The 22,880-nt window shown below is 47.5% G+C and overlaps 1 protein-coding gene across 2 annotated transcripts in view; it reads left to right on the top strand.

Annotated features, from left to right (window-relative positions):
• The window catches only part of FBLN2 (fibulin 2), a 95,459-nt gene that overhangs the window by 18,096 nt on the left and 54,483 nt on the right, over positions 1 to 22,880 (top strand). For both annotated transcript variants that reach the window (XM_054640199.2, XM_077184746.1), the window contains exon 2: positions 6,518 to 7,966. In XM_054640199.2, coding sequence (XP_054496174.2) covers positions 6,643 to 7,966 — 1,324 coding nt within the window. In that variant the 5' untranslated portion in view covers positions 6,518 to 6,642. The remainder of the gene's footprint in view (positions 1 to 6,517; positions 7,967 to 22,880) is intronic.

Genomic DNA, 22,880 nt, shown 5'->3' with positions numbered 1-22,880 from the left:
GTGGGTTTGTCAGGGATCCCGTGGTGGGTTTGTCAGGGATCCTGCAGTGGGTTTGTCAGGGATCCCATGTGGGTTTGTCAGGGATCCTGCAGTGGGTTTGTCAGGGATCCCATGTGGGTTTGTCAGGGATCCCGTGGTGGGTTTGTCAGGGATCCCGTGGTGGGTTTGTCAGGGATCCTGCAGTGGGTTTGTCAGGGATCCCATGTGGGTTTGTCAGGGTCCCTGTGGCAGAGTCCTGGGCCGGTCCCTGCTGCTCTGGTCCCTGTGCTGAGCTCCCCATGTCCCATGTGAGCCCTTCCTCTCTGGCTCCAGGGCAACTGCTGTGCTCCCACTGATTCACTTTGGATCTGCTGCACTGGCGATTCCCAATGACACAGAATTTCATTCCTCTGGAATCCAAGTTCCTGCCCTGTTGTGCTGGGCTGGGCTGAAGGGGAGCACTGACACAATAGCCCCAAGACACGATTCCCCCCTCCCTGGCTCTGCCATTCCCTTGGAAAAAGGATGTCTTTGTGCTCTGGGACTTCAGAAAGCCTTCAAACCCTGCACATTGAGGAAGAATAAGTCCCTGAGCTGCCTGGTCACTTCTGTTAATGCTTGGCTACTTCAGCTGAAATACCTTGGGTGATGCTTTTCCATTACTGCAGCATGTCAGATTCCTGTTTGGATTTGAGTGTGGGGAATGTCCTGAGAAGTTTCTGGAGCATCTCTGCCCAAGGGCACTTCTGCTGGGAAGGGAGTTCTCATTGGAGTTCTTTTGGGAGGCTGCATGAGTTTTGATCCCATCCTGCTTTCTTCTTGTTTGTCTCCTCTTGAGTTCACTGTTGAATTGAGTAAAAATCCCCAAGACTCCCAAATGTCCAATTTTAAAAGCTTTTCCATGAAAAGGGGGTTAATGATAACTGACTTCCTATTGAAAACAAAGCTGAGGAAAACTGCCTGCAAAAGCTATGACTCCCGAACACAGCCTTGTTTAGCCAAGAACCAGAGTGTTGACAACTCCACAGTGCTTTACTTTCAATAACAAAAAGCAGCTTGTTGGACTGGGATTTACCCTGAGGTTCATCCTACCCCTCTGCTCCTTCTGCCCAACACAGGGGTTCAGCTCAGCTCAGATTCCATAATTTGCAGGCAGAGATGATGAGACCTGGGCCTGAATGTTGCATAAGAGCAGTGATGGAAACACTTCTCCCTTTTCATTCATCCTCCCGGTGAATAGCCTGCAGTTCCCTCTGCGAGGAGAGCAGCAGTCCCTTCCAGCAGCCATCCCTTCCAGCGCCTGGTGAGATCACAAGTTTCCGGATTGAGAGGGTGTGAAAGGAAGATCTAATCCATGGGCTGGCACAGCCCAGTCAGGACTTACTGGGTTTAGGGTTTTTTTCCTGGTTTTCATACAAGATTGAAATACTCTCACAAATTTCCATTTTCTCTTGCATTTAAAAGGGATTGTTTTAAAATTGTTGTTTCCTTCCGTCCCCTCCCTTCTTCCTCCCTCAGTCTAAACTGTGACCGCAGGCAAGGAGAGCTGTTGGCAGCTGCAGCAGCCCGGAGCTCTGGCTGGGGAGAGGTGTGAAAATGCTTGGACTGGGGAAATACATTCCCCTTGCTCCTCGGGACGGGTATGCACATGTGCTTCTGCCTGCTGCCCTGCTTTCTGCTGAGCTTTCACTGCTGTGAGAGAGATTCAGCAGCACCAAAAGATTCACCAGCACAGAGCAAGGCTGTGTTTGGTCCCTGCTCATGTACAGCTTGAGCCTGCAGGGCCAATTTCATCTGGCTGGCACTGGTAAAGCAGGAGAATGTTCGTGGCAGCTCTGTGGGCTGATGAACTTGCTTTGTGCACAGGCGGCGAGTGCCAGCCCTGCGCTGGCTTTCCCACAGGTTTTTTCTTTGTGTGTCTGAACCTTAGGTGTGGATTCCTGGGCAGGCTTGGGGGCTGCTAGACCAGTTACACCCAGTGTGCTCCCAGTACCCAGCACGGGAGGGATTGCACAGATGGCTGCCACCTTCTGCTCTTACATCAGCCTGGCATCTGGCACCGCTCACTCTCAAAAGTAGAAGATACAGATCAAACCAGCATTTCTGTTACTGTCATCCTCAAACATGGCAATTTAGTGAGGGACTGAGAGGTGGGACAGAGAAAGAATTGTTCTGTCAAAACCTCTTCACAGGGATCTGCGGCTGGTGAAATTGCCGGTACATCTTAAAGATGGAAATCAGTGAGTTCTCCTACAGTGCACTGGATTTATTCTCTTTACTGCTTTTTCTTTATAAACAGCTGTCTCCTTTTGTTCAGTGAACATTTGACAGAATGCTCCTGTGTTGCTCCTGTGGCATCTCTTCCACATGTGCCCACCTTCTGTATGTCTCTGGGGCACCCTTCACACAGAGACATTGTCTTTGGGTGAAATCTTTGAAGGAGAGTGCCTCCTGTCACCTCTGCTTACCTAAAATAAGCTTTCTGGTTCAGCACTGAAATGAAACCATCTGGAAAAAGAATCTCCCAATAAAATGCTCCTCTTAATTTAAAGAACTTGCACATTTAAAATGTCTAGATCTTCTGTGGGAACACACTGGTTTCATCAACATTTTAGAGTAATACGACTGAACAATTTTAATCAAGTCAACATTCTTCCTTTTGGTTTTATGTTATGGCTTTGAATGAAGTAAATCACTTGGAGTATATTGTTTTGAAAAAATGTCAAAATTTATAACTTTTTGGCCCTAAACTGCATTGAAATAAGCATCTTGAAATCTTGTTTTATTCCCCTGCCAGGAGACAGGAATATGGTGTTTTTCAGCCAGGACTAGTTACAATTTTGATGGCTGCTGCTGTTATGGATGTCCCATCACACAGATACTGGGTTCATCTGCTTTCCTTTCCCATGAAAATGTGTGCCTGCAGTTCATGCTTATTTGGACTGTTTTTAAAGCTGGTTTTACATAAAGTGTCTTTATTCTGACTTTCCTAGGAATACTTTTTCAAGAGGGAATCGAGGCATAAGGAACTGCAGCAGTGTGACCATCCTCCATTTACTGCTGGTTTACCTCACATGTTTATGTGGGTAGAATTTGAGGGACTCACACTCAGTCCAGAGCATTGCCCCTCTCTAGCACAGGCACTCCTACTTGCTCAGGAGGTATTATGAGCACAGGAATGGCAACAATTTCTTTAATAATGGCCCAGTAAAGCCAACAGGGTCAGCCCTTGAACCAAACCAGGGCAGGATATACAGGTTAGGAAATTCCACAGTGGACATGAATGGAATTCTCCTGGGACGTGAAGCAGTGCATGAGGGCTGGCATGGGTGGCACATGGTTCCCTTGCTGTAGAGCTCTGTAAAGCTTTCAACAGAGCCTTTGAAAGACTTTTATTTTAGGTGTGCAGGGCGTAATTTGTCCCTCAACGGAACAGCAAAGGTCAGTGACATCAGTAAGAGTGGTGAAGGACATTGGTGAGAGTACAAAGAACCAATTCTCATTTTAGTGAAGCCCTTGTGTATTGCCCTAGTTGTTTAAAAGGACATCAAGGAAAGCATTAAAATAGTTAATGGAAACAAATTATTGCAATAACATCTGCTGGTATTAAACTCCCCTGTCCTACAGAGCTAGTGTATTGTTTTTACCCTTTTGGCTCAGAGACCTTTCTTTATTTACAGCTCCAGCTTTTGGTGCCTCTCCCCAGTAATGAGCTGCTGTCTCCAGAGCATCATTGCAGTGTTGGGGCAGGGCAGGGGTCCAAGGTGGAGCACACCAGCTGTGGGGGCTGGCAGGAGCACGGCTCTGTGTGCAGGGATGGGGGCTCAGTGGTGCTCAGCAGCCCTGTCTGTGCTTCCCTCAAAGATGGTTTTCCCTGTGCCTGAAGTAGAGGCTGTTTCTTTGATAAGTGAGTTTGTGGTTTGGGGGGAGTGAGGGGTGCGGGAAACAGATGGAGAAAGCACAGGGCAACGCAGTGGTTTAAAGGAATGAAAAGATACTTTTTGTTGGTGTCATTGCACCAAAACCAAGCAGCCTCTGAGGAAGGAAAGTGAGCCTGAGGTGAGGAAAGGGAAGGTTGTGGTGTCATTCATGGAGGAAGGGCTTATAAGGATTTCAGCCTTATCAGTTAAGCCTGAAAACCCAAATGCTGAGGGATGTGGAAATGGTGGGAAGAGGAAGGCACAGGGGACTGAGCAGGGCACGGAGCAGAGAGTGTGAGAGGCAGGGACAGTGGGTGAGAGGCGAGGGAGCAAGGATGGGAACAGAGGAAAGACCGGCGGTGACCCAGGCAAGCAAACAAACCCTCGGATGGAAAAAGGTGGGGGTGAGGGGGCCAGGGGGTGACAGCACAGGGGAGCAACTCCTTTCTCCAAAGTAGGATTGTCCTGTGATGAGCCCTCAGCTGTCCTTGAACGCTCTCCCTGTGAGGGATGACTGCTCTCTGCCTCTTGCTTCAGCACAGGGGTTTCTTTTGGGAGTGTGTGCCTGAGGCGTTTCGGGGCACCCTTTACCTGGGGCTGTGCCCCAGCACAGACTGGCTGGGCAGGGGTGTTCACACCAGCTCCCCCTTCCCTGTCCCACAGGTGATGCCTGGCCCTGCCCTGGTGCACACTGAGGCTGCCACACCTGTGTCTCTGACACCCACATGGCCCATTCTGGGTGCTGGGGCTCTCTGGGACACCTGATGTAAAAAAGGGAATATGGCCAGGGCAGAGCTGAGCTCAGCTGCCTCCCCATGGGGTTTGCACTGAGGCATCACAGCCAGGAGGTACCACGGCAGGGGATGTGACAAAATCCTACTGTGAGCCCCTTACAGAAGTCACCTGTAGTTGTTCTCCCATTCATTATTTCCCAGCTAAAGCAATGTAACAATTACAAATTTGGATTACCTGGAAAAGCTGCTGAAAGCAGGATAAATTATTAATTCCCAGGCTACGTTCTGAGGAATTAATTTCAGCACCACATATTGAAAATTCTCCTTCATGAGAAATAGCCTGGTTTTGAGAGCAGTGAGATTTTGAAAAAGTGAAATTGTTCCAAGCCATTATTGTATTTTCTGACAAATTTATTTTTCAGTCACTCTCCTCTAGCACACTCAGCTAATATACTCAAATTAGTAGTAGGAAACCCACATTTGTAAGAATTCTGTCTCTGTATAAGGTACTGAAGTAATTGGGATTCCAGGGCAGAACTGTGGAAATTCTTAGCACGGTTTGCCCATATCTTATCAGAACAGGCAGGCATTTCCCACAGCCTGGCCTCTTGCCAGAGGGACTGAGCAGACTTGTTGGAAGCCCCCTTTGAATGGGAGAAGTAATCTCTCTGAATGGATTTTCTGGCACAACTCCTGTTGTGTGTATGGCTCATTGTTCTGGGTGATGTGGCTGTATTTTACCCCCTAGATAAATGTTTTAGGGTTGTTGGTTTTTTTTGATGATGGGAGGGGTCCTGGGAAAATAATCAGATTGCTGGTTCTATAAAATTTCTATAGGCAAATTGGTTTTTTGTTGTAAGTGGTTTTCCAGGTTGTGTAGCTTTGTGAGCAGAATTTTGATATAAAGGACAACAGCTGATTAACCCTTGAACTTTTTGATGTTCAAAGGGCTTAGTAATTAGAAAGCAAACCATTTTCTCTTCTTCAAGGCATTTTAACAGTGCTGTTATGGCAGTTCATGTATGTATAGATGTATATTGTGTGTTCATAGTATAGTATAGTATTTAGTATTCACTAAAAAGTACCACTGGTGTTGTCAAAACTAAAAGAAGTGGTTGCCAGTGGTGGCACAACCTCAGTTGTTGTAAATGTCCTCCAGTGAAGTTGGAGTCGATCCCTCTGTGCACCACAGTCCTGCTGTGGAGCTGTGCCAACCTCTGTGAGCGGAGAATCTGGCCCTTAATATGTATTACAGGATAGTTAGTATTACCACAAAGTAACCACAACACACAAAGAAGTTCTATTTTAGCCCTGCTGGAGCAAAGAAATAACTGTTAATGCTGAAGACTGAAGTGCAAGAGATTGCTCAGTGGGGGAAGGAGGCAGAAAAAATCCAGATTTTGAGTTAACATGTGTACAGACAAATTCTCACGTCCCAAGGCTAAGTTTTGTCTATAAAAATTCCTTAAGATTTGAGTCTTTGTAATTAAAACATAAAGAATAATTATCTTAAGCTGATATCTGCAGAGGAAGAACAGTGTATTTACTTATGCTCTGCCAAAAAATCTTTTTAGCTGGAAAGATTAACAAAAAGGCATTGAAGTATAAAGAAGGGCCTTCCTTTTATTGAAATATATATGTTTTGTCAACAGATTCAAAACAGAGCAGTCACAACCTTTTTTTCTTCCTTTCCTTTTCAGAACAGGGGTGGGGGAAGCATCCAGCTCCAAACTTAGTGCCTCTAATGCTTGGAAGACATTATGATTAATTTTTGTCCTTAGGTTTCCAGATGTTGGATTTCGTCCCAACATTTAAAGACCTCTAATGTTTAACAGGATATGTGCTGAGTGTAGTCTTTAACAGAGTTTTCTTTCATAACTCCAGGATCTATGAGAAAAAGTAACTTAGGAGGCCGCTGCAGATTCGGAGCTGAAGCCCCAGCCTTCCAGGAGAGCAGCCAAGGCTGAACGTGCGAGCTTGGAGCGGAGCCGCGTTCCTTCGGGAAGACGATGGCCAGGGCCCGGAGCTGGCAGCAGAGCCCTTGGAACGCCCTGCTCCTGGTGCTGCTGTGCTCGGGTGGCTGCCAGGCCCAGAGGGACTGCACGGGCGCCGAGTGCCAGGCCCTGGAGAACTGCATCGAGGACGTGCTGGAGCCCGGCGAGTGCTGCGCCACGTGCCTGCAGCATGGCTGCACCTGCGAGGGCTACCAGTACTACGACTGTGTCAACGTGGGCTTCGTCAACGGCAAGGTGCCCGAGGGACAGTCCTACTTCGTGGACTTCGGCAGCACCGAGTGCTCATGCCCCAAGGGAGGGGGCAAGATCAGCTGCCAGTTCATGCTGTGCCCGGAGCTGCCCCCGAACTGCATCGACGCGGTGGTGCCGGCGGACGGGTGTCCCCAGTGTGGCCGCATCGGCTGCCTGCACGAAGGACAGAAGTACGTGGCGGGGCACACCTTCCACATGCCCCCCTGCAAGGTTTGCCACTGCCCCAACGCCGGCGGGGAGCTGATGTGCTACCAGCTGCCGGACTGCGACACGTTCCCCTTGAACACGGCCAGCCCAGGGGACTCCGAGGACAGCGAGCCCGAGCGGCACTACGACGATCCCTACAGCTATGACCAGGAGGCCTCCGAGGGAGACAACACCCAGGTGGAGTCTCCAAAGAAGTACAGGAGTTACTCGTCCCACCTGGAGCATGAGAGCCTCAGCCAGGAGCAGGGTGAGGACTATGACTACCTAGCAGCTAGTGTGGCTCCCTCAGTGCCAGCCCTGGCTGACCCCCACACCGAGGGCACGGCGGCGCCCCGCCCCACCCCCGTGCCCCGGGGCCCTGCCGAGGCCCGCAGTGCCACAGAGCGCGGCGAGCGCCGCAGGCTGCCCCGCACCACCGCACCCTCCCTCCAGCAGGGGACACGCAAGGAGGCACCAGCCACCACCGGGGCTCCTCCCCAGCACACCACGGCCACCACCGAGGCATCCCTGGAGGAGTTGGAGAGGAGGCCAAAAGGGAACAAAGAGAGGCACGAGCAAGAAAGAGCCCCTCACTCTAAAATGAAAAAGCATGCCAGGAAGGAAGAGCCAGACAATAGCATGTATCAGGGCTTGAAAGAGGTGAACTTTACAGAGTCAAGCTCAGCAAGATCATCCCATGAAGGCCTCGAGGGGAATGATTTCCCCAAGGTGAAGTTCAGTGCAACAACCTCTCCTCCTGTTGCTCTGAAGGAAGACCGCAGCCAGTCCTCCCCAAAGCAGTCGCAGACACTGTACCGGTACCATCCTGAGGAGGACGGGGACCCCAACTCCATCCATGCTAACCCCAGGCTGCCAGAAGGTAAGAACGACTCCATTGTGGGTGTCTAGAGAACTCTTACTTGTGGTGCTCATCCTCTGCTGTGTTGTTCTTACTGTTGCATGTGGCCTTGAAACCAACCAAACCACCACCAACCTTTCTTCCATCCCCTCAGGAGGTGGTTTGTGTTTCATTTCATAGAACAGGTACCATTTCACTGTTGTCCTCCTTGCTTTGATTTCACAGACAGTGGATGGGGTTTTCTGGTATTTTAACTGTATTTCAGATGATGATTGATTAAACTCTGGCATTTTTCTTCAATTACTTTTAACTTGTGTTATGATGTTAAAGAAACCTCTTCCTCGGCATAGAAGGATTTAATTATCTCCAGTTACCAACTCAGTGTAATCACATTTGTAGCTTTTGTCTTCTTCTGGAAAGGAAGTGAAACAGTTGTGCTTTCACTTTCTAAATAAAAATATTTAGAGCACTTGTAATGTTTATCTCATGGTTGAAAGGCTGTCTAAGCTCATTAGTTCAAGAACTCGAGAGACACACTCAAATACCCCTGAGGACTAGTAGGGAGAAAAAGGGCTCTCTCTTTCTTTATGTTTTCATGGGGCTGGAAGTTTATGATGTTTATGATCAGCTGTGGCAAGTATACGTATTTCCTCCCTGCCTCTGGATTCCTCTTGACATCTGCAGGGAATGTTGATTATACACTTTATGCAATGCTCATTACTGTAATGAATGCAAACTTCATCGCTGTAAATTAGCACATACACAGCTCATATTTCCAATTCATTTTTCATCAAATCAAGAGCAGTACCTCCTCTTTCAAGATGTGGCACAAAATGTTCTCCCAAGACTCAGCTGGAGGATGCTTGCAGAGAATACTGATGAGTCCCTGGGCAGTGGCATTTCTCCTGGGCTGTGTCAGTAGCCCTTAAATCTTGAGCTATCCAGTCCATCTCCTGGAAAAGTTTAAGGCAGACGGGAGGAGGAGAGCAGAGTTGGAGCTCAGACTCTAAGTCCCGACACACACAGCACCTTGTGGCTGTTCAAACAGAAAATGTGCCAGGTCCATGGATGGAGATGGCAGCTTTTTCCTTTTTCTTTGACTTCCCTTTTATTTGCTTCAGCCTCCCTCAAAATCTGAGCTGTGCACCAAGGCTGTGTATGATACATGGGCCTGAATTAGGACTGACACACAATAACCTGTTTCCTGATGTCACTTTAAAGAAGATTTTTTTTTTTAAATAAAATTGCCTCTTCTTCTTCTTTCAAAAAAGGATAAATGGGTGGAGCACCCTGAAACTTTCAATGAGAGGGTTTAAGAAAGTCTGTTGGGGTGAAAGTGTTCAGCACCAGAACTAAATACTGAATTTTAGAGTCTGCTTGGGCGATTTGCAGTCTGTGATTCCCAGGAACTGCTTGGCTGAGACAGGTATTGTTGGGCGATGGGTTAGGTTGAGGTGCCTGGAGCAAGATGTGATGGATGGCATGTCAGGCATGAATTGTTCAGCTGGGAGAAGCAGACTTGGGAATCACTGGGTTCCATTTTCCCCTTAGCTGAGATACCTGTGATTTCCTTTAAATATTGCAGAGGTAGAAATGAGAAATAAATGTCCCATGGGAGCACAGAACTCTCTGACTGGCTGTAGATGGTGCAACTCCAAGGCTGCTGCTTCCCTGGCCCATGGAGCTGCTGCATGCCTTGGGAGCCAGCACTGGTGCCACCAAACCATGTCCATCACCCACAGTCACTGACAGGTGGGACCTGGACAGGCAGCCCCTGATCTGCCCCACCATTCTCATCAGGAATATTGGTGGAAGATCTGTATGGAACTGCGGCCTCTCAAAAAATGAGGGCTCTCTTTTGCCGTGACCAGCGCTCGTGCCTAGGGACAGCAGTGCTTCCACTCGTTATGCTGCTGTAATTGACGTGGTTGTGATTCATGGGAGTAGCTCCATATGTTTCAAGTAATAAAACACATACATCTTGTGTCTTTGGTGACTTCTGAACCAGTGGTGGAGGAGGAGTGAAGATACTAGTCAGACTTGAAAGAAAAATTAATCTTGCCTACAGATACAGAATGAAAACATAAATCCTGTGCATGCATTTCCAACTATAAAATGGCAAAATCTACCAGAATTGCCAAATAACTTATTTCCTCCCTTCAGGAATTGTCAGCATGGTGTAAACTACATCAGTCCCCTGATTTTCAGAGCCTGTGGGGCTGTTGGGCTGTTCTCTAATGAGGCTGCAGCCACTCTGGCAGTGTGCAGGTTTCTGTTTGACCAGCTCTCAGCAGAGTGCTCTGGGGTACATTTCTGTAACTCTATGGCCATTCTAGATTTATTTTTATGTTTTGTTTAGTGTTTCTTTTTCCCCAGAGTTTAGGAAAGTTTGTGAGCTTCCAGAGAGGCTTTCAGGCCAAGTTAGGTGGCTGTTGCATTTGTTCCTACTGTTTAGCTGTATCCTGTCCCCAGAATTCTGCTGTGCTTGGGTCCTGATGTCTTTGGTTAAAAACTTCACTTCATTACTTGTATTTTACATATCTCACTTTGGTTTTATATGTAGCTGAGTTTTCATCTCCCAAATCTTTGCTGGTTCATATGTAATCTAATGGTGGAAACAACATGGAATACTTTGGTGCTCAGGAAAGGTTAATTTTGTGGTTTGGTTTTCTTTCTTCTTTTTAGCATTGTTTTTATCTGTCGTATTGCCCTGTGTTCACATCAGCTACTCCATTCCTAAAGGAGCTGTAAGTGTACAGCAGAGGTAATTACTCAGCTGAGAAAGTACAAATTAAGTGCTTTCACCATGGGAAGGGATGAGATTAATGGAGACTGTTCTCCTTCTACAGTCTCTCTACAAACATTGATCTTACCCTGTCACTTACTGCAAGAGCAGCAAATGTGGGGAATTTTAATTTCTGTATTGCCTATTTCCTCATCCTAAAAATGCCCTAATCAGGGGAGGGCTGACTAAAATATATTTCAAGAACTTAGTGTCAAATTCTGTTAAGATTTTCCCACTTTCTTCCATTTCCCCATGCTCTGGCAGTAGAGTGCTATTCCTTGGATAAATGTAACTCAGGTAGCAAGCAGCTTCACTGTGAAAGTTTTATGATTTGCATTCTGGTTTTGGCAGGCTCAGCAGCAGTTTGGATCTAGCTGGACCTGTCATGTTTCAGAGTGGAGGTGTTTTTCCACTTAAACTCCTCCATAACTGGTGGTTTTTTTCCCGTGGTGGCTTTTAGAGATAAAGGTAATTGTTCTCGAGCTGGAGTAAATTGCACCAATTTGGGAGCTGAGATCAGTGGATATGAGAGTGGCATTTATTGCCAGTGAATCCTGCTCAGGCAGGAGCTTCTGGTAGGCTCCTGTGAAACTTCTGAGGATGTAGCTGAGATTCCAACCTACCCATCTGCTGCATGTTTGCTGATTCTGAAACTCCTGGAATAGGATGACCTTGAATTTCTGAAATGAGGGCAGACAGATCCATGTGCAGGTCCAGGAGTTGGACTTGATGGTCCTTTTGGTCTCTTCCTGGATATTCTATAACTCTGTGAAAGCAGACCTGCAGTGAGGGTTTGGAAGCATTCCCTGAGCTCACCCACCCTTTCCTCCTCTTACTGCCACCATAAAAAGCACTGGAGGTGGAAGAATGCTTGCATGGTCCTTCAGAAACAAACTCTGTTTGCAATTAATTTGGGTTTTTTGCTATCAGGTGAAGTGTTGTCTCATTTTTACTTGAATTACCTCAGGCTTAATCCTGTGTTCTCTACTTTATCCCAGTCCTTTCTGTAACAGGAAGAAATGAGCTTTGAGGCCTCAAAATAGGATATCTGAGGAATAAAAATAAACCTCAGGAGACTGGTGTATGAGGAGAAAAAGTCTCTGGGCCAGCAAGTGTGAATCAGCATGAATTACAGCCCTGGGTGATAGTGTTCAGTGATTCCTTTGGTAGTTGGAGTTCTGAGGGAGCACGAATGGGAATAAGGCAGTTCGAGATACTTGCAGAAAGAGGAAGACTAAAATACTATAAAATTAAAAACTGTCTATCTGTTCTGCAAAAAGTGGCCTTTGTACTGTATTAGGCAGCCAGATGCTAGTTTAGAAGGAAAAATGGAAATAATTCAACCATTTCTATTAATGAAAACATCCCATGTATGATATGTGGGGGGCTGATGCCCTCACTGCTGCTGGTGCACAGCCTTCCCTGCACCCTTCCCTTGTCACCTCAGGCATGGATTTGTGAGCAGAGGGTGCAAGGAAAACCCAAATGTACCCAAATGACACAGAGGAGTGCACTCAGAGTAGATGTTTGCAGATTCTGAAATAAACAGTAGCCAGAGTATCCAATCTGCAGGCACAGATGTGACCTGGCTCTCTGCTTCCTCAGCTCTTGCTTTCCATTGGGTCTGTATCCAGTGCTGGGAGCAGCCCCGTGTGAGGGATGGGAGCAGCCCCGTGTGAGGGATGGGAGCAGCCCCGTGTGAGGGATGGGAGCAGCCCTATGTGAGGGATGGGAGCAGCCCCGTGTGAGGAATGGGAGCAGCCCCGTGTGAGGGATGGGAGCAGCCCCGTGTGAGGGATGGGAGCAACCCCGTGTGAGGAATGGGAGCAGTCCCAGGAGCAGTCCCCTGTGAGAGATGGGAGCAGCCCCGTGTGAGGGATGGGAGCAGCCCCGTGTGAGGGATGGGAGCAGCCCCCTGTGAGGAATGGGAGCAGTCCCAGGAGCAGTCCCCTGTGAGAGATGGGAGCAGTCCCCTGTGAGAGATGGGAGCAGTCCCATGTGAGGGATGGGAGCAGTTCCGGGAGCAGTTCCAGGAGCAGCCCCATGTGAGGGATGGGAGCAGCCCCCTGTGAGGAATGGGAGCAGTACCAGGAGCAGTCCCCTGTGAGAGATGGGAGCAGCCCCGAGTGAGGGATGAGAGCAGCCCCATGTGAGGAATGGGAGCAGTTCCAGGAGCAGTCCCATCCCATGTGAGGGATGGGAGCAGCCCCGTGTGAGGGATGGGAGCAGCCCCGTGTGAGGGATGGGAGCAGCCCCCTGTGAGGAATGGGAGCAGTTCCAGGAGCAGTCCCATCCCATGTGAGGAATGGGAGCAGTTCCAGGAGCAGTCCCATCCCATGTGAGGGATGGGAGCAGCCCCGTGTGAGGGATGGGAGCAGCCCCGTGTGAGGGATGGGAGCAGCCCCCTGTGAGGAATGGGAGCAGTTCCAGGAGCAGTCCCATCCCATGTGAGGGATGGGAGCAGCCCCGTGTGAGGGATGGGAGCAGCCCCGTGTGAGGGATGGGAGCAGGGCTGGGGAGCCCCAGGCATGCAGGCAGCAGCTGAATTCCCAGTGTCCAGACCTGTCCTAGGGGCATGCTTTCAGGTCAGTGCCGGTGCTTTGTGGTTTGTGTCTGGGTGATGGCTCTGGGCATGTTGCTGCATGGCTGCTGCTCACCTGGCTGTGTTTCGGGAGCTGCTCTGGGTCAGATCAGGCTGTTGCTTTTCCAGCTGGCTGGGCTTCAGGGAGCCTCTCAGAGCTGCAGGCTCTGCATTGGGAATGTTATTCTTTGCAGGAATTCCCCTGTAGAGCCCAAACCCTCCTCACCACTGTCCTTCTCCCATTCCTCATGCGCATCTTCCTTCTAAAACAGAGATATTAACCACAGGTCACAAGCTCCTGGCTACCAATACTCTTGTGTCAGGCTTTTATGGGGCTGTTTTGCTCCTTATCTTAAAAAGTATTTTAAGCCATAGCTGTATATTGAATAGTGGTCTTTAGTTAGAAAATATCGTTTAGATGATCCTTTTTAAAGCTGCAAAGATCTGTGCAGTGATGCAGGCACAAACCTGGTATGCAGAATGCCGACACTGGGTGCCATGCTTTGCTAAAAGCTGTGTAGCCTGTCACAGTCAGGTGTCTGCCGACTTCTAAGAACCTAAATAATTTAAGAAATGCTCAGATCTTGAGTTCTTTTCTTTTCAAACTCCAGTACATGCCAATCTCATAAACAGAGATGTGTAAGAAGGTGGCTCTCCATCTCCCTGTGTTATTCATAAAATTAAGGTAACAGCTGCTGCCTGCAGTGTGAATCACTGGGGACCACGACAGGCAAGTACAGTCTACAAGGTGGGAGAAATGTGTGTTCCTGCAGCTCCTGCCAGTCCTGCCTCCATTAAGTACCCGCTGAAGAGCACACTTCTTGTCCCACACACAGCTCTGTGTGCTGGTGAGGTGCAGTCAGACTTCCTCTGCTTACAGTGCATTATACTTCAGGCTGTTGGTGCTGCAGCACAGGGAGTTACTCACAGCTGGCTGGGAGTGTTCTGTATAAGGAAATCCATTGTGCTCAGTCTGGCACCAAGGGAATGTGCAGAGGATGACTGAAAGTGGAACAGGATGGAGCATTCACACCTGGCTGGGGCATGCAGGGTAGACCCATCCTACCTGCAGCACAAAACCAGGGCAGTGCCTACTAGGACAGGCTTTCCACAGGGACACTGAACACAGGGGGGTTTCAGATATCCTTGCCTTCAGGAGGTTGAGGTACTAAGATAGTTTAAATCATCTCAAATTGTTGCCATAATACAGCTGGAGTTAGGCACCCAACCTAGGATGGCACCAAAATACCTTTGAAAACCCATCTCACATACCTGTTCTGTTGAGGTAAAAATCATTATTTATGCAAAGCCAGCTCCATACATGGTTTGCAACAAGAACATTGAATCTCAGTTCAGAAATTCAAACATGCTGCAGACAAAGTATGAACATAAGATGGGAGTTTTTTTGCATAAATTAATTACCCACTTGAACAGACGAGGCTGTTGGGCTCAGCAGGTTTCTTGAGGGGACTCCATTTGCTGGCTATTTATAAAAGTATCTGAGAGTATATTTTTTTGGTATGCATGATTGATACTCCTTCAGAAAACAGAATTTAAATGAGGCTTCTTCACAGTAATGTGTCTGTTATTCTAATCGATCACCAAGGAATTAAAACCTTGACTCTGAATGTAGCTCCTTGTTAGAGAAAGGAAAGTATAAGTAGTAACTCCTGATCCAGATTTTGTGAGACAATAACCTTTTGAACAGTTTCAAATATGTAGGCCAAATAAACGTAGCTTTCCAGCATATGCTTACTCATGAAAGGATTTGTAATTTCATTATCCCGGGCCTCACAGTGAGCAATATCTCTTACCTCTCAGGGATTCTTAGGTAACACGCCAGCAAGTAATTGGAATTTTATAAAGATCCCCTTATGTGTGAGCAGGTTTTATGTTTTCTTGACTGTTCCCAGTCTCTCTGTGCTCTGCTTGAGATGACCAATTCCTTTCCAAAGCCACCAGAAAGTCCTAAATGACCATCTGAAAGCACTGGGAATGTTTCTGCTCAGCAAAGGCTGGGAGAGGGGTAGGAGAAAGAAGGATTTGTGCTGTATTTTGGGCCAGCAAACCTCCCCAGCACATTTCCCCTTCCCTGCCTTTGCCAGGGGGCTGCAGAGCCCCCCAGGAGCCACCTGCCTTGCTCCAGCACCATGTGTGGGTGTCTGGGACACACCAAGCACCCTGCAGCAGCATTCCAGAGTCACTGCCTGCAGCAGCTCACTGCCTGCTGGCATTGCAGCTTTCCCTTCATCCTGGGATACTCTGGTGGTGATGGGGTGGCTGATGGTGATGGGGTGGCTGTGAGATGGTGGAAGTGGCTCGGGTGGGTGCAGTGGGGTGGGAAGGGAGTCTGGGCAGCCAGGGTGGGTGGGGGGCTTGTGCTGGGGCTGCCCTGCCTGTCCCCCTCCAGCCCTGCCTGTCCCCTCCAGCCCTGCCTGTCCCCTCCAGCTCTGTCCCTCTCCAGCCCTGTCCCTCTACAGCTCTGCCTGCCCTCTCCAGCCTGGCCATGCTGCTGCACTTCTGGCGGCAGTTTCTCCAACCCTTCCTACACCAGAAATGGGGCCGTTCACACAAACCCCCGGGCAGTAATTCCTTCCCCTTGGTGTCTGAGTGCTGCTTGCTTTTTTGGTGCTGTTGTGAATCACAGGGAGGCCGATTGTGTTCAGAAGGGCTCAGAGTTGTTTGACCATAGTTTTGAATTACCAAGTACTAAAATAAATGTTTATGGCTTCAACAGCTCTGTGTTTAAAAGCTTTTAACAGTTCTAAGAGTTGCCTGAAAGGGGAGGATTTGCATCAGTAACTTTTAAAAGGTGTAAAAGTTGATGCTCTTGTGAGCTGTTCCTGTGTGTAAACTATATATCTTAAAAATAATGAAAATCATCAGATGAGATCTCATGGTCTTACTCGTGCCATGCACAGGGCAAGTGACTCCTTGCAGCTGCAGTGACCTGTAGTGAACACCCTTCCACCAAGGTTACCTGAATTGAGCACACGAGGATGCCTCAGGGGTAAGGATGCTGAATTCTTAGGATGAGCTTTATTTTGTATGAGGTCACTCTGTAGAAATGTTGTTTCTAGAAGCTGTGGGGGAGCTGCTGAGCTGCTGCCCAGCATTGGGACTTGGTGTGGGGACCCTGCAGCCTGATGCTGGCCACCAGACACTGGGGACCAGTACAGGAACTCTTCTGTGAGAGTTGCAGGAAAGAAATGCAGGCAGACATGCCTCCAGTGGTGTGAGGGAAGTCCACAGGTTACCAAAATCCAAATCACTGGAAAAGCAAGTGTGTGCTCAGTACAGGATCATCAGTGAGCGCTGTTGAAAAGGAAGAGAGTATGGGATGTGAAAAAAGGAATTTTCCATGGATGTCTTACATGGTCCAGAAAATTTTCAGCCAATTTGATGCAATATATTCTGGTCTTGGAATGGCACTGAGATGCTTGTTGTGTGATAATCCCCCTAGTGCTGTGTGAGGGCTCCAGTCTGGCACTGATCTGTAATAACACTCATTCCTTGTTTCGTTCTCTAAGAGCAGCAGCATCAGCTGTGTTTGGAGCAGGGGAGCTGGGGTTTGACTGGAGCTGGCTCCTAGGCAGGGAAAAAGAATTGAGAAGATGAATGAGCTCTTGCAACAAGAACATCTGGCTGTACCTCAGTTTCCTTCTCTTCTAACCTCTCACTATTTTATGTTAATTTCAGTCTGGGTCTTCAAAGACATTGTATGTGCAACTTGCTGGAATAATTTTGTGAGCACAAGTTAAATTGATTAATATTAGGGAGTTACACATCTTGTATGAAGTGAATCAGATAAAGTGCTTCTTGTATTTGTGTTCTAAGGTAGACATCCTGCAGGGACTTAGGAACCCATTACATTTTGTCAGTGGTTTGTAGCACACAGCATTTATTATACTCAATAGCAAACCTCCTGCATGCCGATGGCACAGGGAAAAGACATTCCAGGCACACAGACATTGCCGTGGTGGGGAGGAGAATTCCCTGGAAAGCAAACACTGAATAGCAAAGCACACCCTGCGCTCTGGCCGGCCGAGCTGCGAGAGCAGAGCTTCTCTGGAGGGGACTCCTGTCCAGACTTGTCTGCTCTGTCATTCCAAAAGTGAACTTCATGACTGCAAAATGAAAATATGTGAAAACATATCTTTGTAATGAAAATGGAGCTTATATAGTGGTGGTTTCTTACAGTTCTTTCTGTAAAGTTTAAGAGTTCTTCTGCGTTGAACAAGAAGCTCTGAGTGAGTTTAATGGTGTTTAAGGAGTCTTTTATTTTTCTTTCTTCTACTTTTAATAATGATTGTGAGAAGGTTTCTGGATAAGAGTGTGAAGGCAATGTACTGTGTACTTGGTGGCATGGAGAGCCCTACACCCATCCCACATCCCTGCCAAGTGCTGTCAGGGTTTGGCTACCAAACTTCCAGCTGATGGCTTTAAAGTTTCCTTACACCCGACTGTAATTCTGCAGCTATGTCTATAAAACATCTTGTTTATGGCCTATAAGGAGCTGAAGATTAATATAGTTCTCCCTCTTATCCAAGAATCCTTTCTCTGCAATGTTCATTAATTTTCCTGGTGTTGGAATTGCCTTGCATGGTATTACTAGTAGTTTTCATTTCCAGATTCAAACCTACAGTGTTGTAGCTGAATGATTTTGTGAGAGATTCACTCAGGCGAACTGTTTTCATTGAAGATAACATACACTAAAGTAATGTCTCATGTAATAATGATAAAATTTGTACTTTTCCTGGTTCTGGATCAAAGTTGATAAGCATTGTCTGAACTCATGGCATTGAAATCAGAAGCGTAGTGACCATCAGTAATGGCTGGCTTTACATTAGAAGGTTCCATAAATGTTGAATTTCAGTCACTTTGGATTGACTATGGTGGTTTTGCTGGTGGAAGATAAATACGGAGACTTTCCAAGATCTTGTGCTGTGGTGTCAGAAGTTTTGGACGATGCTTTAAAGTGATGAATGTGCTTTGCGTGTGTTCTTGAAGTACAGACCTTTGGCTTGCTCAGCCTATGGCCCTGGGAAAATTTTCCTGGTGGTGTCTTTGCTCTTTCTCCTTCACCCTTGGCCGCCAGGGCCAAGAGGAGCAGGTTTGTGCTGTGGCATGGCCAAGAACAAGTTGTGGGACAGGCAGGGACTCTCACTGCCCTGTTACCATGTGAAGTTAACCAACTGAGATGAAAAAAGAATTACACTGCTGGTTTTCTTATTCTGAAGGAATGTAACCAGCCAGTTAAAACGAACAGGAGCTTTTGGAGTCAGCCAGTTGCATTTGCTTTCCAGTGTGAATAATTTGGTATGCGGAGAAATTGTGGCCTGTGGCCGAGAGGGCAGTGCAGGCTGAGCACTGGTACCTCCTGTGGGAGGATGAGCAGTTCAGCACTGCAGGGCTGAGCCTGAGCCTCCTTTAGCCTCCAGCCCCAAGTCCCCATTCTCACTCTGGACCATGCAGAGAGCCAGTGCATCATCAGCACTGCTGTTTGTCTGCACAAACCCTTCAACCATGGGATCTGACCTTTATTAGGTAATACTGAAGTCTCCTCTTGGTATGGTGAACAGATTTACACAGCTTTGAAATCTGACCCTGCTATTTCAGAGAGAGTGCTTGCTTGTTAGTCAGCTTTTAAATGGAGTCAATAATGTTCCTTGAAAAAAGGCTCTGAAGGTCAGACCCTGTCTTGTCAATGCCATGTTAACCTCATTACTTTCAGTGAGGTATACATTCATTTTAGCTGTATTGCTCCTCTGACATTACTTTAAAATGGTGAAGGGCAACTGTTAAGCATCTGAAATTTTAAAAATGAAATGCTGTCTTTAAGAAAGAATTCCTTACATCTCACAGAGGCATACAGCAGCTGCTCTCACTTCACAAGGCTTCCTTTGCAGTAACAAAGTACTTAGTTGTTTGTTATATTTTTTGGTCAGACTCAAATTCCTCTCCCAGAACTTAGAGTTAATCTATAGTAAACGAATACATCATAAACCATACGATAACTATATAAATACATTATTTTAGCCATTTGTCTCTTTTGTTTGTAAATTCCCCAAACTGAATGTCTGCATAATGGACATTTATGGCCATGCAGTTGATAACACAGGGCCCCTGGCACCACACGGTGCTGAGGGTCACAAGTGAGCTCCCCTTCCCATGACAGGCAGGAAAGGACTTGATGCCTGCTCATCCAGCATCACCAAACACATTCCTTTGGGAAAGAAGAGCTGGTGTTGATTGATTCATATGCTTCCCCCACCCTTGCCAGGGTCACAGAACTGAGATTCCCACTGCTCTGTTTCAAATGTGGCACAGACAGCTTCAGACTCCCACAGAAAGTTAATCCTGCCCTTGAACATAAATATCTGGACTATGATTGGTTTTGTGCCATATGGTCAGTTGGTCAGTTTTACACCCAGAGGAATTGCACAGTTTTCTAAGTATATAGCATGAGAATTGTCCTTGTGTGCTGCCCTTGTGTGCTGCATTCATATTAGGTCAGGATGCTGCTTGTCCTGGAACAAGTCTTGGCTTAATTTGATGTAGTCCTGGTATTAGTGAAGAAATCTTCACAGCAGTTTCCTATTTTATATTTTAATGGCAAGAAACATATATATATATATATATATATATATATATATATATATATATATCTAATATGTATATATAGAATAGAATCAAAGAATCAGTAAGGTTAGAAACTAAGAACTCAGAAATCATCAAGTCCAAGCTTTCACTTCTCTCTCTCTCTCTCACTGTCCTGCAAGGTTCAGGAAAGAGTTCATTCCTGGAGGGCCAGGGGACCACGCTGCTGATGCCATGGTGATTGATTCTGTTCCCTAAGATGAACCTCCCCTTGAGGTTTCCTAACCTATTCTCATTTGTTTTGGCTGGCTGTTTGCTGCCACCTTGCTGAGATTTTCCTTTTGCTGCTTGAATCTGCTCCAGATTCAGAACCTGAAAGCTGCCAAAGCTCATGGCAAGTGAGAGGGAACAAGTGTTGGTGCATGCAAGGAGAAGCCAGGCTGGCAGTGGGTGTTGAGGATGTTTTTGGTGTAGTAGCCCACTCTCAGTATGGGCTATGACTTGCCTTATCTGTGCATTCTCCCAAGGATGAAAAGCAAATTATCTGCTCTCATCACCTGTCCCCTCTCTGCTGCTCCATCAGTTCTAGTGTACAGTGCAGGTTTTTTTGGCCCTGCCTCTCATGGGGTGGAGAAGGTAAAGTTTAACCTTTTTTAATTAAGTATCTTGGTGTAATTAAGAGAAGGTGGCTCCATGTGGGCTCCCTCAGCCCAGCTCAGAGGCCTGGCTGTGTGTGCAGCTGGGGGAGAGTCAGCACAAAGCTGTACCTCATGTGTAGATGTGCAGGCTGGGCCCTACAACAGGAGTTAAAGCTGGTGTTCTGCACAGACACTGCCCACAGCGTGCAGGATGAGTGTGCCAATGCAGCCAACACTGCTGGGCACGTGTGTGTGACTGTTGGGTATCAAATGCCTTAAAAAAGGTGCAGAGGAACTTCAGCTGTGTGCTGGGGAGCTGCCTGCTGAGGCTGGAAGATGCCTTTGTCTTGTTTGCCCTCTGATTCCCTCGTAGTAAAACTTGGTTGTTAACTTTCAAACTGCTGAGCAGCTTTTAACTACTTGTGTGGACTAAAAATGCACCTTTATCAGATGCTAAAATAGCTCCTAACACCTTCCCTGAAATAGTCTGTCAAGCAGGGGAGAGTTCAGTTCTGCAGCAGTGATGGCTGTTACCACAATTTATGTAATTGAAAATAAAACCTTTGTAAGCAGGAGTTCAGAGTGGCAGAATTGCTCCACAGGTGTGTGTGGTGCTGTGGGAATGCTGGCTAGCTCAGTGTAAACACTTGGAATATAGACAGATGGAAATTTTGGCATGTCCCTAAAGTGAGGTGCTGCAGAGCCCCAGGGGTTTGGTCACTGGACATCAAACCAGGGGAGGTGAAACAGGGAACCTTTGCTTGGGGAGCTGAGCTGAGCCCCAGGGCTCAGAAAATCCTCAAAGTGATGAAAAGTAGGGCCTGGTTTGCAAAGCAAACACAGCACAGCAAATGCATTTGTGACTGTAGGTTGATAACAGGGATGTGTAAACAGACTGCACCTGCCTTCCTGTTTAGCTGCATTTTTCTTCCATAACTGCCACTTATGCAAACGGATTAATTTGACAGATTTCTGCCTTTTGTAGCAAGTCATGTTCAGAACAAGGAAGAGTGTTAATCTAGAATGAGGTTAAAGTTGCTTGTCAGGTGTTGTGCTTGTAAAGAAGATGAATAAACTCTTCCCAGCATGGAAATGTATGCCTTGGACATCACCTACGAAATTAAAGGAATGCCAAATTCTACAACATGTTTCAAATCATTGGATATATGAGGTTATTTGTTAGGGTCCATTCCCTGGAGTCCTGTGGCTGTCCTAAGCCATCAACTTTCATTTAAAACACTTTTTTTTTTTTAGAAAAATAGGAGGGTCACAGTTTTCCTCAGAGAGAAAAACTAAATCTCAAATGTTTAAAACCAAACAAAAGGCACCAACCCTGTAAAGAGAGAGCAAATTAAAAGCTATTCATTAGACTTTACTATTTAGATTAGATGTTTAGAAGGAATTCTTCCCTGTGAGGGTGGGCAGGCCCTGGCACAGGTGCCCAGAGCAGCTGTGGATGCCCCTGGATCCCTGGCAGTGCCCAAGGCCAGGCTGGACAGGGCTTGGAGCAGCCTGGGACAGTGGAAGGTGTCCCTGCCATGGCAGGGGTGGCACTGAATGAGCTTTCAGAGATCCCTTCCAACCCAGCCCATTCTGGGATTCTGTGGTTCATGTTTCTGCTGTTGCAGTCCTTCCCCAGCCACCAAGGCCCTCAGGCAGGGTGGGGTGGTGGCAGGGCTGTGGTGGGGTGGCTGGGAGCCTGGGAGCACCTTTCCCTGCAGGTTTGGGAACACCTTTCCCTCCAGGTTTGGGAACACCTTTCACTGCAGGGTTTGGGAACACCTCTCCCAGCAGGTTTGGGAGCACCTCTCCCAGCAGGTTTGGGAACACCTTTCACTGCACGGTTTGGGAACACCTCTCCCAGCAGGTTTGGGAGCACCTCTCCCAGCAGGTTTGGGAACACCTTTCCCTGTGGGTTTGGGAACACCTTTCCCAGCAGTGGGTGCACCTGCAGCACCTGAGGTCACTGCAACAAGGAAGAACCAAAGAGGAACCAGACAGCTTGAAGGGATGAGAGCCAAACTAAGGCATTTCTTTTCTGAGACCCCCAGAAGTGACTGGAGAGGGCAGAGGAAGCCTTGCTGGAATGTTCTGCAGGAGAAGGGAGAGGAGCAGACAGGAGTGTCCTGCTCTGTCACATGCCCTGAGCTGTTAGAGGGGCGCCTGATGGGGTAGGCTGGGGCTTTGTGTCTATTTAACATTCAACCTGGAGGTGGCTAAATGGGAATGGTTTAAAATAGCCCCACAGTTGCCATAGATACTTGTCTAAATTGAAAATAGAGGTCCAAGCTTGGAGTGTGTCAAAGCCAGCCTTGGTGTGGGCTAGAGGAG

The sequence above is a fragment of the Agelaius phoeniceus genome, chromosome 11, assembly GCF_051311805.1.
Source record: "Agelaius phoeniceus isolate bAgePho1 chromosome 11, bAgePho1.hap1, whole genome shotgun sequence".
NCBI lineage: Eukaryota > Metazoa > Chordata > Aves > Passeriformes > Icteridae > Agelaius > Agelaius phoeniceus.
This window is presented reverse-complemented; position numbering and strand designations above follow the sequence as displayed.